This window comes from Malus domestica, chromosome 10 (assembly GCF_042453785.1).
Source record: "Malus domestica chromosome 10, GDT2T_hap1".
Lineage (NCBI taxonomy): Eukaryota > Viridiplantae > Streptophyta > Magnoliopsida > Rosales > Rosaceae > Malus > Malus domestica.
Window position 1 is genome coordinate 24,079,864 of NC_091670.1, and position 15,552 is coordinate 24,095,415.

The following is a 15,552-nucleotide window of genomic DNA, read 5'->3' on the forward strand; positions in this document are numbered from 1 at the left end:
GAAACGCAGGTCGGCCATTGCCTCCGAGCTTGCTAAGGACTTCGAGTCAGGCGGCAAAGATTGCTTAACCGAGTATGCGGCGAACACAAAACGGGTCGAGCAGTTGAAGCTAGAGAAGAAGAACCAGCAGGCCGAGGTCATTATGGGCGAGGTGCGGTGGTTAGAGCTGAAAGCCCTGTTCAGCACTCTTCTACCTTCTTCGCCTTGACGTTATTTTGACTTTTATGTAAACCGATCGACCAGCTCACTTTGTATTCTATCAATTTTAATGAAATGAATGTTTTACTCCCGCATTTCCCAAGTGACCGGATAGTATTTCTTCAAAAACTTCCCATTAATTGGTAATTTGTGAACTAAACCGGTCTGGTCTCTAAGATGATATGCCCCCTTGCCGTATACTTTATGCACAACAAACGGCCCTTCCCAATTTGGCGACCATTTGCCGAACCTAGGATCCTTTAATCTTACGGGCAACACCGTTTGCCAAACTAATTCACCCTCACCAAATGTTTTCTGCCGTACTTTTTGATTATAGGCTCGTTCGGCAATCTGTTTTTGTGCCACCAACAGGTTGTAAGCGTCAAGTCGCGCTTCTTCCAAATCTTCCAACTCCTGTCTCATGGACTGATTATATTCGGCGCTAACCAAACTACTTGGCTCAATCAACCGTAATGAATTTATGCTTAACTCGACTGGTAACATTGCGTCGTGTCCGTAAGTTAGTGCATACGGGGTTGTCCCAGTCGCCGATCGGGGTGACGTTCGATATGCCCATAATGCCTCATTCAACTTCAAATGCCACATACCGGGCCTTTCCTTTATTACCTTCTCGAGAATGCCGATCAACACTTTATTACTTACCTCGGCCTGCCCATTTGCTTGTGGGTGATACGGTGTAGACTGTTCAAGCTGAATTTTCAAACCTGCTGTATACTCTCTAAACCTTTCGACTATAAAGATCGTGCCATTGTCGGTTATAATTGTTTCCGGTACACCGAATCTGGTCACAATGTGTTCCTCCACAAAGTCACAAACTTCTTTAGATGTTAGCTCGGCATATGATTTCGCTTCGACCCACTTAGTAAAGTAATCAGTCGCTACTATTATCCATGCGTGCTTGGCAGCCCCAGAAGATGGCGTGATTTTGCCGATCACGTCCATGGCCCATCCTCTAAACGGCCATGGTTTAATGACCGAATTCAACGATTCGACCGGGACCCTTTGTATAGGCCCGTGGATTTGGCACTGTACGCATCCTCGTGCAAACTCGATACAATCCTTTAGTATTCTTGGCAAAAAATAGCCGTGTCATCGAAGTAGCCATCGTATTTTCTGTCCAGATTGATGAGCTCCGCAAATCCCTTCATGTATTTCTGTGATTGCCTGAGCACCCTCTTGGGGGCCGAGGCATAGTAGTAGCAGTCCATCCTCGCCTTTCCGATATAACTCATTTTGATACATGACATAGTTCGTGGCGTGAACTCGTGTCTTGCAACTATGTTTGCCATTGAGATTCTCAAGATACTGCATAATGGGCTTTCTCCGATCATCTGGTATTGCCTCGACCACACAAACCTCTATAGAGTCTTGTCGATCTAGCAACGAGGGTAAGGACATGACTCTGGTGCGTATCACGTCGTTGCGTCAGAGGATTTGCTGGTTAACCAAGGCCGGGTACAGCTGTCGTAACACCGGTACTTCTCGGCCTAGTTTGCCCCCCAGGAGTTGTGCACCGGAGGTGATTTGAGCCAACTCGTCCGCGTCGGTATTATAGATCCGGGAAATATGCTCGAAAGTAATACCGTCGAAGGATTCGGCCAAATAGCTGGCAACCATATGGTAGGGTGCCAAGGTACAACTCATGCAGCGGAAAGACCCATTAAGTTGGTTAATCACAAGTTCAGAGTCGCCGAAGACGAGGGCACGGGTGGCCCGCAAGTCATGAAGGAGGCCAAGGCCGATGATAAGGGCTTCATATTCGGCCTAATTATTGGTGCAGTCGAAATCCAACTTAAGCAAAAAATACCAACGATCGTGATTAGGAGATTGAATGACAATCCCAACGTCAGCCGAGGATGAAGTACTGAAACCGTCAAAGTACTTTGCCAATAGTTGTCGCGTGTTTCAACCATGCCGATTTCGACATCGGTGTCCCCAAAACCGTAGGGGGAAGGGTGTTGAGCAAGGAAGTCGGCCAATGCTTGGCCTTTGACAGCTTTCTGGGGCACGTATTGCAAGTTAAACTCGGACAACGCCATCGTCCACTTCCCAATTCTACCTTTTACGATTGGTCGGGTAAGCATGTACCGGATAACGTCGGTCTAGGCAATGACTTGTGTGACCGACGGAAGCATGTAATGTCGGAGCTTGGAGGCGGCGAAGAACACGGCAAGACAGAGCTTCTCAACAATGGAATAATTGGTTTCTAGTTGATTAAGATTTCGACTGAGGTAAAAAATAGCCTGCTCTCGCCCGGCATCGTTATCTTGGGCGAAGAGGCAGCCGATGGACTCTTCAGCCACCGAGATATATAGTTTGAGAGGTTTACCCCGCCGAGGTGGAACAAGGATAGGTGGTGTCGTGAGGGAGACTTTGATTTGTGTAAACGCTGCCTGATGTTCGTCAGTCCACACAAACGTATCTGAGTCCTTAAGTTTCAAAAGCGTCAAGAACGCTTTCATTTTTCCTGCCGAGTTAGCTATAAATCGGCGGAGAAAATTTATCTGGCTGAGTAAGAACTGCAGTTGTGTCTTCGTCGTTGGGGGTGGAGCATTGATGATTACACGTGCTTTATTCTCGTCCACTTCAATTCCACGGTGATGCATGAGGAAACCGAGAAAATTACCGGCTGACACACCGAATGCACATTTGGCAGGTTTCATCTTGAGATTGTGTTGACGCATACGAAGGAAAGCCTGTCGGAGATCATCCAAATGAGTCTGCTGTTGTTTGGACTTAATTACAACATCGTCAATATAGACTTCGACGATGGTTCCAATTAAATCATGAAATATAGTGTTCATTGCCCGTTGGTATGTGGCGCTGGCGTTTTTAAGGCCGAATGGCATGACAACCCATTCGTAAGTGTCGAGTGCCCCCGGGCAGCGAAAAGCAGTTTTGTGCACATCAGCTTCGGCAATGAAAATTTGGTTGTACCCGACGTGTCCATCCATAAAGGACAAGATTGCATGATTCGCCACGGCATCGATTAATAGATCTGAAATCGGCATTGTATACGCATCTTTAGGAGTTGCCAGATTCAGATTTCTGAAATCGATGCAAATGCGCAATGCACCAATTTTCTTTAAAACAGGAACGATATTGGCCAACCATTCCACATATCGAGCTGTCCGAATGAACCCGACTTTCAAAAGCCGAACTAGTTTGTCCTTGATACCGAGTTGAACTTTGGTCGAGAAGCGTCGAGGTGGTTGACGGAAAGGTTTACTCCAGGTTTAATACGCAACTCATGCTCAACGAGAGTACTATCCAAACCAGGCATTTCATGATAGCTCCAAGCAAAACAATCTTTAAACCCCTCTAGCAGGGCACGAAGTTCGTTCTTCAGAGGTTGGGGAAGTAAAGCACTAATAAATAAAGGCCGTGGGTCATCGGCCGTCCCAACATTAACTTCTTCCAAGGGATCTTTGACTTGGGGCCGATTATCTTCGAGCTTGGCCGGGGCGGCTTGAATTTTGTCAAGAGATAAGACAGGACCATTATCTCATTCGGCAAGGAACTCGACGAGGTTAACGCCCGAATTTGGTTGTTTCGATATAGTATACCAATGGGCCAGCAGTCGTTCCATAGTAGATGAAACCACGGCCCTACGTTTTTCCCGATCGGTGTCAAACATTGGCTTCGGGGATGAAATTAGCTAAACCGAGTCTCGCCGAATCCTGATGGACAGTTTCGGCGCCAACCTCGATAGCTTTTTGAACAGAAATCCGAGTCGGTCGTCCCTCGTCATTGAAACCCTGTAGGGTGATATAGCCAACGTGGTCATCGTAATACCGTGCTTGGATCATGTTAGTTTCGAAGGGCTGACTATCGGTCGGGTGAACGATGACCGATTTACCGTCCCAGAAAACTAGGACTTGATATAAGGATGAAGGAATACAGCTGGTTTGATGAATCCAGTCTCGACTGAGTAGAGCATTATACTCGGTCTTGGAGTCGACGATAAAAAAAGCGGTCATGTGATTTCGACCGGTAATATTTACCGCTAAAGGAAGCACCCCTTTGGTTTGTGATTTGTTTCCGACGAAACTGCTCATTGTGATCCCCGGAAGGAATGAGTTCATCATTGGAGCGACGTAACGCCTTCATGATGTTTACAGGCATGATATTGACCGTTGCTTCGCAGTCGACAAAAACTTTAGAGACTGGATACCCTTCGATATGGGCCGTGACATACAATGGCTTTAAATGATGAAGGTTGGCCGATGATGAGCGAGGAAACAATTCGGCTAAAGCTGCTTTGATATTGTCATCTTTTGTTGTAGACTCGACTTCAGCAATAGATACAAAATCAACATGGCCGGCTTCCTCGGAGACTACATCATCATCGAGGAAATTTGGTTGAGCTGTGCTTGATTGAAAATCAGCGGGTAACACATAGACCATACTGATTTCCATGTTATCAAGGACTGACGGGCCCATCGGGTTAGGACCCTCCTCGCTAGCCTCATCTCTCGTCTGGTTAGCGACTACGGCCTCCGCTGTTGTCAGAGTTGGACAAAGAGACTCTTCTGTTCCTTCTTCAACGGTTTGATCCTGTGGTGCTGCTTCGGCAGCTTGTTGGTTCTGCGTAATTGCCTCAGGTGAGGTTAAGATCGACAGTGTGCTTGGGGTTAAGACCCGAACCTGTTCCTGGTAGTGTATCCGGGCATCCCTGGTGTCGAGATAAGCATCCAATCGTGCAACACGTGTTATTTCATCGGTCGTAAGGCCGAAGAGAGAAACAGCCGAAAATACTTTGAAGTGATGTCGTAAATACTGAAGGTCCTCCATTGAGAAAGGAAGGTCGGCTGCATCGATATCAGTGTATGGGTCGACTTCAAATCCAAGGACACGAGCTTCTCGTATGTGCTGGAACCTTGCTTTCAATCCTGGGTTTGAGGTCTTCTGAATGATTCGCTCGGCATCAGGACAAGTCAGGACTAGATCAATTGTGTCCTGACATGCCTTCGGCAAACCATACAGATCGTTAGCCGAATGTTTCTTATGAAATTCTCGCATATATTCCAAGGCCTCCCCGAGGAATGGTGGATGTAAATTCCGTCAAATTTTAATCAAAGGCTCTTGAATGGCCGGCGAGGCTAATTTGCTTTCAGCTTCTTGCCTGAAATGCTCGAGGCGTGCCTTCATCTCCCCAGGCCGAAGAAGCAGTTTGATCTGTTTATCAGCCTCTTCGAACGTGGTTTCGATATCTCGATTGACCAGCCGTTTCCCTTGAACCAACTCTGTCATAATAGCTGGAGGTGGTCGTTCATCGTCAGTGACAATTGTGTCCTTCGGCAGCCATTTAGGGACCGAAGTTTCTTGGGCTGCCCGTCGGCGGGCCATGCAATCTATCCTTTGGTGCCGGTGTTTCTGAGATTTGGACAGTGCGGTATAGACGCCTTTCGAAGAGTGATATGTATACCAACGTTGATCTCTAGGTTTGGGAGGTTTGAAAGTTTTTTGGCTCCGAGAAGATTTCGAGCTGCTAGAGTTACGTATATAGTAGTCATCGTCATAAAATGGAGCATCAAAATCAAGGCGCCGCCTGACTGAAGGTGTCTCTTCCATCCTCACTTTAGGACCGAGCCTATCAAAAACCCCTTGATGATGGCCTACGTTGGCTACCTTTTGTTGGGTTGCGGCCGTAGGTCGTTCCGTTATAAGCGAAGAGGGCTTCTCCTCTGGCTCATTGTTGACCTTTGCTCTACATTTACTGCATAAAATTGCCGTCCCACTATCTTCATCGGTGCTGTAATCCATCATAGGTTTGACAATAGTGAGTCCCATTAAAGCTGTAGGTGGTTCGTTTGAGCGAAAATCGACCATGAAACGTGGCCAAGAATTCTAATTCCGAAAGCGTTGCGTCGCAACAACTTCGGCCTTCCCTTTCCCTTTGTCCTTAGGTAGGCACTCATCGACCATATTTACTGTTGCCGTGGGGAACGGGTCAGTATCAACACTCATCTTCTTCTCTGGAAATTTCAGTTTGCCATTATCAATCCAGCTTTGGACGTTGTCTCGAAACACGACGCAATTGTTTGTCGTATGTTTGCTTGAATTGTGGTATTTGCAATATATCTTTCCTTTAAGCTCTTCGGCCTTGGGAATGTTGTGCCCAGGTCGAAGTTTGATGATCCTCGCTGATAACAGTTGATCAAAAATTGCATCGGCCTTTGTAATATCAAAAGTATAAACTTTTGACGGTTTCAGTGTTCCTTCAGTAGCCAAGCGGATTTTGACTTCCTTAGAGTCAACTTGAGTCAGTGCCTTGCAAACGTATGGCTTAACTATCACTATCTCAGCTGCATCCACACTAACGCATTCATCCTCGGTTGATGCATAATTGACAGTAGGATTTTTGTAAATCGTCCCCCGAGATGGAGCTTTTTAAATCTTTTCCTCACGAAGCAAATAATCATATTGCTCGACATGTTGGGCTAATTCGCACATATCCCGAAAGTTTGCCCCCAAGAATTTCTTTTTGTATTCCACGTCAAGACCGTTCAGAGCAAGCTTGACGAATTCGACTTCGGGGAGAGGTACTCGGCACCAATTCCTGGCTGATTTGAATCTGGTAAGATAATCCATTGGTGACTCGTTGGACACCTGAGCCATCCTTGCTAGTGAGGATACTGACATTTCCATTCCCGGCCGATAAAACTGCTCATGAAATTTCTCGACCAACTTCTCCCAACTCTGGACGGAATTTGGTGGGAGGTTAATATACCAAGCGAACGCTGAACCAGTCAGCGAAAAATTGAAAAGTCGCAGCTTGTGAAAGTCACTATTGACGTCCCCACATTGCGCGGTGAAACGAGCTACATGTTCTAACGATGATAAGGATGATTTTTTGGTAAAAAGGCTAAAATCTGGGATTTTAAAACCTCTAGGGTATTCGAACTGTTCCACATAAGCTGGATATGGGTGTATAAACTTAGGGAACTTCGGCCCTTTCTTCATGGCCGAATCGATCATCCGTTGGACCTCGGTCATATCGACTGGTGTTACTTCCACTCTCTGGTCGGATCCATCTGACCTACTATTCGACCCTCCTCCTCTTTCCAAGTTAATTGGCCTGAGCCGAGCAGGAATTGGCTCGGCCGGTGCACTTGATAATAGATTATTCCTCGGCGGCAAATGCTGGGTAAGATCGAAAGTTCTACCATCGCTAACCTTACTAACCAATATTTCGAGTAATCTGGTTTGTGCTTCACTGGAATTGCGTATCACGTCATGAAGCTTATCGATTCCTCGACTCAATGTCTGTTCAACCGTCCGAGATTGCTCGTCGAGCCGTTTTCGAAGAAACGACCTTGTGGGTGGATCGGATCCTTCGCCACCATCTTCATCACAATCTTCTATTACTCCTTCATTGAGAACGCAAGTGTTCCTGTCGGGAATTTCAAGACTGCGAACCTGACCGCCGAGATTAACCTCCCTTTCTCGGCGGGTTGCGCTTGTGGACTCAGGTGTCACGGCGCTGACGGGATTCTGCGCCTGTGGCACACTGTGTCCTACGTTCTGAATGGAAAATCAGCTGTTGATTTTCACATAGTTGTTTTCTTTTTTACCGATCGCGTTTCAATTGGCATGAACTTCGTAGTTTAGCCTTAGGTCCCACTGGGCGTGGCAAAATGTTGACCCTAGAAACTACCAAGCTTACGTGGCGCGCAGGCCGAGTAATCTATAAGCTAACTACGTCATTCGATGAATGCGGGGCGTGCCAACTCGTCGGCCGAGCTCGGTCGAGGAGTAAATTTGTTGATGTTGCGTTGGGTACGCGGCTGACTACTACGTCTTGCGATTGCGACCGAGGAAGGAACGCGTCTCGGCCTCTTGGGTTCTCGAACCTGAAGACAAGGTTACTATTCTTACGAAGTTCACGAGTCGTCGTCGGATTCAGTCACAGTGATGTTATTCGTCAGAGTAAACTTACGCCGAATCGACACCAAAGTGTAAGGGCACAAATACTCAAAGAAAATATAAGTTTTAATAGTGAACGTGGTTCGGCCATCCGAATGCCTAACTCTAAATCCCACTTGGGAGTATCCAATCATAAAATAACTCGGCGTGCAATGTGCCGAGCTCGATATACTGTAACACCTTACTTCGCCGAGGAGGCTAATGAGATGACCTCAATCAATAAGGATCCGGAAATCCTTCTCAACCAAGACTTGGATAGGTAACCAACCATCCTCACCGCAGTGCTGTTGATGCTAACGGAAGATACTGTGAGACCGACTGATTCTACGATGACAGAGCTATCTATGCCGACTTAAGATATCACCAGTTGCTTCCACAGTGCTGTTGATGCCAACGGAAGATGTGTCAGCGAAAAGAAAATAAAAATCTCAAAGTTGTTGAGAGAGTTTGCGCAGGGCAGTTGTATGTTGAATTGCAGGGGCTTTGAATGATGCACAGCCTCTTCTATTTATAGCAACGGATCCCCCAAGGTCGAGTTAAAGCTATATTCGGACTAGGACTTCTTCTCCTGATCAAACACTGACTCGACCAATCCTACTTTCATTATGATTTTGAACCTAGTCCCTTATTGAACCGGATTCGCTTTCGGGTTATTAATCCTGCCGAGACTCCTTATTGCACTAGGACTCGACCTGTTTTACATCATGACCTAGCCGACCTAGGTTTGGAGGCCCACGTACTGAACGATCCATAGCACCCTTGTCGCAAGGCCTTCCGGGTCGAGAATGATTCTATACTCGGCCCAAACTACTATTTTGGGCCTAAACACAATCAGAAGGAATGTTCAATGTTGGGGATTGGGCCCAAAATGAGATGGAAAAGGATGACGAGCGTAGACGGAGAGATGACGAATCAAGAATGGCAGGAGCCTCACAATCTCGTCGAGTCGTCCAAGTTGTGGTTCATATCTGTAGGCCTAACCGTGCTGTAAACATTGATAGAAACAGGCAACGACGAGGTCAGAAGCTCTTGGACGATTATTTTGTTCGTAACAGTGCATTCCCTGATACATACTTCCGACGTCGTTTTAGAATGGAATGACATTTTTCAACAAAATCATGGGCGCTGTTTGCAACCATGATTCTTACTTTGTGCAAAAGCCGAATGCTTTTGGTGCTATGGGTCTCCTGCCTCAGCAAAAAATTATTGCTGCCTTGCGGGAACTTGCATATGGAGCAGCTGCAGACCAAGTGGATGAGATAACGAGGATGGGAAAATCAACCATTGTTGAGTCCCTGATGAGGTTTTGTTCGGCAATCGAATCTATCTACACCGCAAAGTACCTCCGGAGACCTACTCATATGGACTTGCAAAGGCTTCTGAAGAAAGGCGAGATACGAGGTTTTCCAGGGATGATTGGAAGCATTGATTGTATGCACTGGACTTGGAAAAATTGTCCAAGTGCATGGCAAGGCGCTTATGGGGACAGAAAATGATCAAAATGTGTCATTTTGGAGGCGGTGGCATCTTTTGATACATGGATTTGGCACGCCTTTTTCGGGGTTCCGGGAGCTCAAAATGACCTCAACGTCCTTGCCCAATCCCCAGTAGCTAACAAATAATTATAATGAAAGTAGGTAGCAAATAAATAATACAAACAAATAAATATAATGAAAGTAGCTAACAAATAATACAAACAAATAAATAATATATTGTTACCTGATCCGCTAAATTTTTCCCACTTCGAAGATTACCACTAACTTGTGCCAAGGCGTCTCTCCACGTACTAAACGATTGACTAAGTAATTTCCAACGACTGGACATCGATTCTTTAGTTCTTTGCCCACCCATTTTCTCAAGATAATTGGTATGAATAAGACTCCACATTTCTCGCAACTGCATCTCATTACCTGTAATTGAATCATGAGTAACTTGAACCCAACTATTACACAACGCAACATCTTCAAGAAGAGTCCAATTCGTACCTGCTTGAGTAGTCATTTTGTTGGAAAAAAATTGGATTGAAACTTTGAGAGAAAGATAGGAATGTGGTTGAAAGTAGTTGAGAAAATATGAAATTGTGGTGTAGGGTAGAAGATAATAAGAAGGTATTTATAGAAAAGTAAAATCAAAATTTTTAATAATTTTTCATAATTTTTTTTTCCGATTTTTAAGAATTTTTTACATTTTTTTAAAATTTTTTTTCACCTAATTAATCTCTGCCGTTGGATTTAAAAAAAATTTAAATTCCAACACTCCAGATTGTGCCACGTGTCACAACGGTAACATTTTAGATTTTTAAACTGTTTTTTTTTTTAAAATTTACAAAGCCTAATAACGTGGACCGTTGATCTTAGATCAAACGGATGAAATTAAATGAGATTTTAAAATGTTTTTTACCGTTGGAAATCCAACGGTCCATAAAATAGGACCGTTTCAATCGAACGGACATGGGGAAGCCACGTGGCTTCCCCAACGGTAACTTTTCAAAACTGAATTCGCGGGTCCCAGCCCTATTTTTTTGTCGGACGACTCGCGCCCACGCGCTCGTGAAACGCACGCGCCTAACGCATCCTTCGGGCTCTCGGGCTGGCAATCCTCAACGGGCCTGCTCCTCAGGCCTTGCCTGTCGCTCGGGCTTCCCTACGCTGGAGGTCATCCCCCCCAGCAATTTGCTACTGTTTGATCCACTGGCCCCCGAGCAACCTCCCCCGCTGGAGGTGCTCTAAGAAGTGAGTAAAAGTTGGGTACGGACTGATTTGTACCAGCAAAGTTGTTGTATAGGGTAGAAGTCGTCCACTAGCACTAGAAAACTTCAAGTCATCCACTAAGGATAATATTACCCTTTTTCTTCCCTTTTCTTGGGTTTGAATGCCCATGCACCGGAGGTGCTTCAGCAATTTCGGAATTTCATTTTTTATGTTTTTTTCGTCGTCCTCGAGGTACATATATTTTATTGAAAGATGCCTTAAAAGCGAGTGCTTTGGACACAATTTTGTTTTAATTAAGCATATTTAAAAGAAAATTTTAAATTGGTAGCATAATCAGATATTTTTTAAGTGACTAATCCTTGCCTCTCCAAAATTTTTAATTTTTGTCCTCCTGGCGTGTTTGTAATTTTGTGCACATACTCTATAAGTAGTACAACTTTAATTTCTTTTTTGTACTAAAATCTAATGTTGTCTCAGGTGCAACTATAGTTCATATTCGCTCTTTGCTCTCTGTAATCAAATACTCACTTCGATCGCTTCATTCTCTTCTCTCTAAGAGATAGAGAGATGGAGGTGATTGAGACTCTGTTGTACCCGTGTTGTAGATCATTAACATTTTCCTGGAGAGCCAAAGGATTAAAACGAACCTTCTGGCCAGCTTTCGGTTGAAAATGGTCTTAGATCCCTTCTATCTAATCCTCCTTATCAATTAATTCGAGCTCTTGAAATTTTATTTAATAGCTAAAGTTATTATAACTTTTAGAATGTGTCACTTTTTGTAACCGTTAAATCAAATTTCAAAAGTTCGAATTGTTTAATAAGAAAAATTAGGTTTAAAAGGGATTTGGAGGGACCCTTTCCCTCACCGATATACTCACATACGAAAACTGTTTAAGGACAATGGAGCCAATTGGGAGAACTGAGTGGAAAACATGGCCCACCATGTTGAGTGCTATTGTGTAGTTAGAAGCCCCTTTGCCTCACACGTACAAGTACTGATAGACACGCCAGACAGTTGCTGACACAGCTGCAGCGTGAGTTACAGCTTCCAAATCAAAGGTCTGTCGTATTCAAATTTTGTTACTGTTGAAAATTAATAGTTACAATATCAAGAATCTTCCGGTCAGATTTATTTTAAATTAATAAAATTGTGTAATCACTATCTGTCAAAGTCCCACTTGTACAAACTAGAACAAACACATATCAAGCTCAAAAAACTGACTTGATCCAATTGAGTTGACCCAAGTCTCCCTAATCATACAAAAATCCAGTTAAAAGTTCAAAGCTCTGGGAAAATTTCAAAATACTCGCCTAAGCTAAAAGTTCAAAGCTCTATGGATTATCTTTCATCTTATATTTTTAACACAATATTTTATAATATTAGCATAAGAATTGTCGTTAAACTGTAAGGTGACAGAGAATCCTTAGAGAGTATCATTTTGTAGAGTCTCCTTTGCATTTATCTTGTAAGAGCCTAATGAGTAATTTTTCGTTGTCATCACCACTTTGACATGTGCCCTTATTGATCCACTCTTCTTATAACACATCTATCTATTTGTTAGTGTATAACGTTTGGCTTTTATGATACAAGATAAACTCCCTTATGATAGTGACACTCTTGACCATCTCCAACCCTTGGGCTAAAAGCCAAATTTTTTAGCCCAGAAAATTTGACTTTTAGCCCAGAAACATCTTTTCTGCTCCAACCCTTCTGTCCTAAAATTTTAGCCCGGAATTATTAAAGAATAAACTTAGGCTAATTTTTTTTCTTAAATCAATTTAAAAAAAATAATAAATATGTAGATTATTGTAAATTAATTTTATGAACATTTTAATCTAAAAAAATTTAAATTCCGATAAACATTTGGCATTTAGCCCGGGGGGAAAGCTGGGGGGTATTTGGCCCAGAAATAACATTTGGCATTTAGCCTAAAATTTTAACATGGGTTGGAGAGTGTTTGGGGGGGTAATTTGGAGGGTAATTTGGCTTTTAGCCCAAGTTTGGAGATGGTTTTAGTCATAAATTGTAGTAAATCACAATTGTGCTTAAATTCACTAAATATGAAAAAAAATACTCATGTAAATTTGTTTAACTCATAACTCAATAACATAACATACTGTTGAATGACCGTCACACCGAAAAATCTCTCTATACGGACCAAAGCCTTTTATAGTTTTATCATGGAGAAAAGAAAAAAATAGTGGTGTGGTATTCACATATCTCATTTTACTTCTTACACACCCCTTGTTAATTTTTATCCATTGATTTTCTTCGATTCATCTTATCCGACAGAAAAAAAATTATAAAATATGTCAAAAATAAAATGAAGTGTATGAATATCACACTTCAAAAAATAAGAATAAGAGTGGTTGAACACAAAAGCACAGAAAAGACCGAAGGTTTTCATAGTGGTAATTGTTTATAGACCAATAGAAACACACTTTAACAGTAAAAATATTAAAAAAACTTTCCCATTTCGTGGAAAAGGAAACCAAGAAAAAGCCAGTCAAGCACTCTCTCAAGGTCAAGAGTCTATAGAGCCAATAGCACTAAATTGCAGTCCTCAAGTCGTCGCTTAGAGCAACTCCAGTGTAGGAGCCCTCCCTCCAGGCTATTCACTATTTAATCCACCTAGTGAATAGTAATTACCCTTAATGAACAGTGCATTCCCCTGGCAATTGTCTTTTGCATCTTTACCTCTGCATTGAATAGCCCTGTCAATTGGCAATAAAATATTATTACTTTTTTATTTACAAAATAATACATAACCCTAATAATTTTATTTGTAATTTCGGATAAGATTTTTAATCGTTCTCGTTGCGCCACGTGTCATTATCCGAAAAGCCAATAGTAATAAAATTTTTGTATTTTTGTATTTATAAAATAATTCAAAAGAATTTTATTTATTATTTTGGATAAGATATTTAATCGTTCTCGTTGCGCCACGTGTCATTATCCGCAAAGACAATTATTGGTGATGGATTTCCGATAAGATTTTTAATCGTTGTGTCAAAGTACGTGTCAATAATTATTGATGATGGATTTCTGATAAGATTTGTAACCAATCACGTCGTGCCACGTGTCACAATCCGATTACAATCTTTGAGGATAGATTTCCACCAGATTTTTAACAAATGACGGCATGCCACGTGGCATTATCTACAACCTAATCCTTTCTAAATCCTCCATATAATCCACCATCCATCCTCATAAATCTCACACCAATTTTCTCAAGATCTCTATCATTATTCATAGTTTCTACTTCCTTCTTCGCCAAAATCCCTATCATTATTCATAGTTTCTGGTTCCTTCTTCACCAAAATCCCTATCATTATTCATAGTTTTTGCTTCCTTCTTCACCAAAATCCATATCATTATTCATAGTTTCAGTTTCTTTCTTACAATGTCTTCTTCTTCGTCTTCAAAGATGATGTGGGAAATCGAGCAAGAAGAGGAATAATTGTTTAACCAATCAGAAGGAATGTTCAATGTTGGGGATTGGGCCCAAAATGAGATGGAAGAGGATGACGAGCGTAGACGAAGAGATGACGAATCAAGAATGGCAGGAGCATCACAATCCCGTCGAGTCGTCCAAACTGTGGCTCATATCTGCAGGCCTAACCGTGCTGTAAACATTGATAGAAACAGGCAACGACGAGGTCAGGAGCTCTTGGACGATTATTTTGTCCGTAACAGTGCATTCCCTGATACATACTTCCTACGTCGTTTTAGAATGGAATGACATTTGTTTAACAAAATCATGGGCGCTGTTTGCAACCATGATTCTTACTTTGTGCAAAAGACGGATGCTTTTGGTGCTATGGGTCTCCTGCCTCAACAAAAAATTACTGCTGCCTTGCGGATGCTTGCATATGGAGCAGCTGCAGACCAAGTGGACGAGATAACGAGGATGGGAAAATCAACCATTCTTGAGTCCCTGATGAGGTTTTGTTCGGCAATCGAATCTATCTACACCGCAGAGTACCTCCGGAAACCTACTCATATGGACTTACAAAGGCTTCTGAAGAAAGGCGAGATGCGAGGTTTTCCAGGGATGATTGGAAGCATTGATTGTATGCACTGGACTTGGAAAAACTGTCCAAGTGCATGGCAAGGTGCTTATGGGGATAGAAAAGGATAAAAAAGTATCATTTTGGAGGCGGTGGCATCTTTTGATACATGGATTTGGCACGCCTTTTTCGGGGTTCCAGGAGCTCAAAATGACCTCAACGTCCTTGCCCAATCCCCAGTGTTCAACGATGTCCTGCAAGGAAAGGCACCAAAAGTCATGTATGAGGTCAATGGACATATGTACGACGGGCCATACTACCTAGCTGATGGCATTTACCCAAGGTGGTCAACATTTGTCAAAACAGTGCCACGTCCGCGCAGTGTAAAGGAAAAACACTTTGCAAGATGTCAAGAAGGGTGCAGGAAGGATGTAGAGCGTTGTTTCGGTATCCTCCAAGCTCGCTGGGCGATCATCAGGGGTGCTGCCAGATTGTTTGATGTAGAGTCGCTTCGATCCATCATGATGACGTGCATCATTCTTCACAACATGATTGTGGAAGATGAGTACGATTATGAAGCCGTTGATGAATATGAGCCAGACACGATGAACAATTCAAGAACACGTATATATTGTACTCATGACGCCACCGATGAGCCCGTGCAACATGAGCCATTAGAAAG

General features: G+C 43.1%; 2 protein-coding genes across 2 annotated transcripts; both read right to left on the bottom strand.

The window, feature by feature from the left end:
* Positions 1 to 282: 282 nt before the first annotated feature.
* Positions 283 to 804, bottom strand: LOC139188624 (uncharacterized). Its single transcript, XM_070806251.1, has one exon. It carries the CDS (start codon positions 802 to 804, stop codon positions 283 to 285), a length of 522 nt encoding a protein of 173 aa, XP_070662352.1.
* Positions 805 to 1,644: 840 nt separating this feature from the next.
* Positions 1,645 to 2,258, bottom strand: LOC139188625 (uncharacterized). The gene is made up of 2 exons (XM_070806252.1): positions 2,085 to 2,258; positions 1,645 to 1,983 (listed from the first exon to the last, which is right to left on the bottom strand). The coding sequence occupies exons 1-2, from the start codon at positions 2,256 to 2,258 to the stop codon at positions 1,645 to 1,647; spliced, it is 513 nt and encodes a 170-aa protein (XP_070662353.1).
* Between the last annotated feature and the right edge of the window lie 13,294 nt (positions 2,259 to 15,552).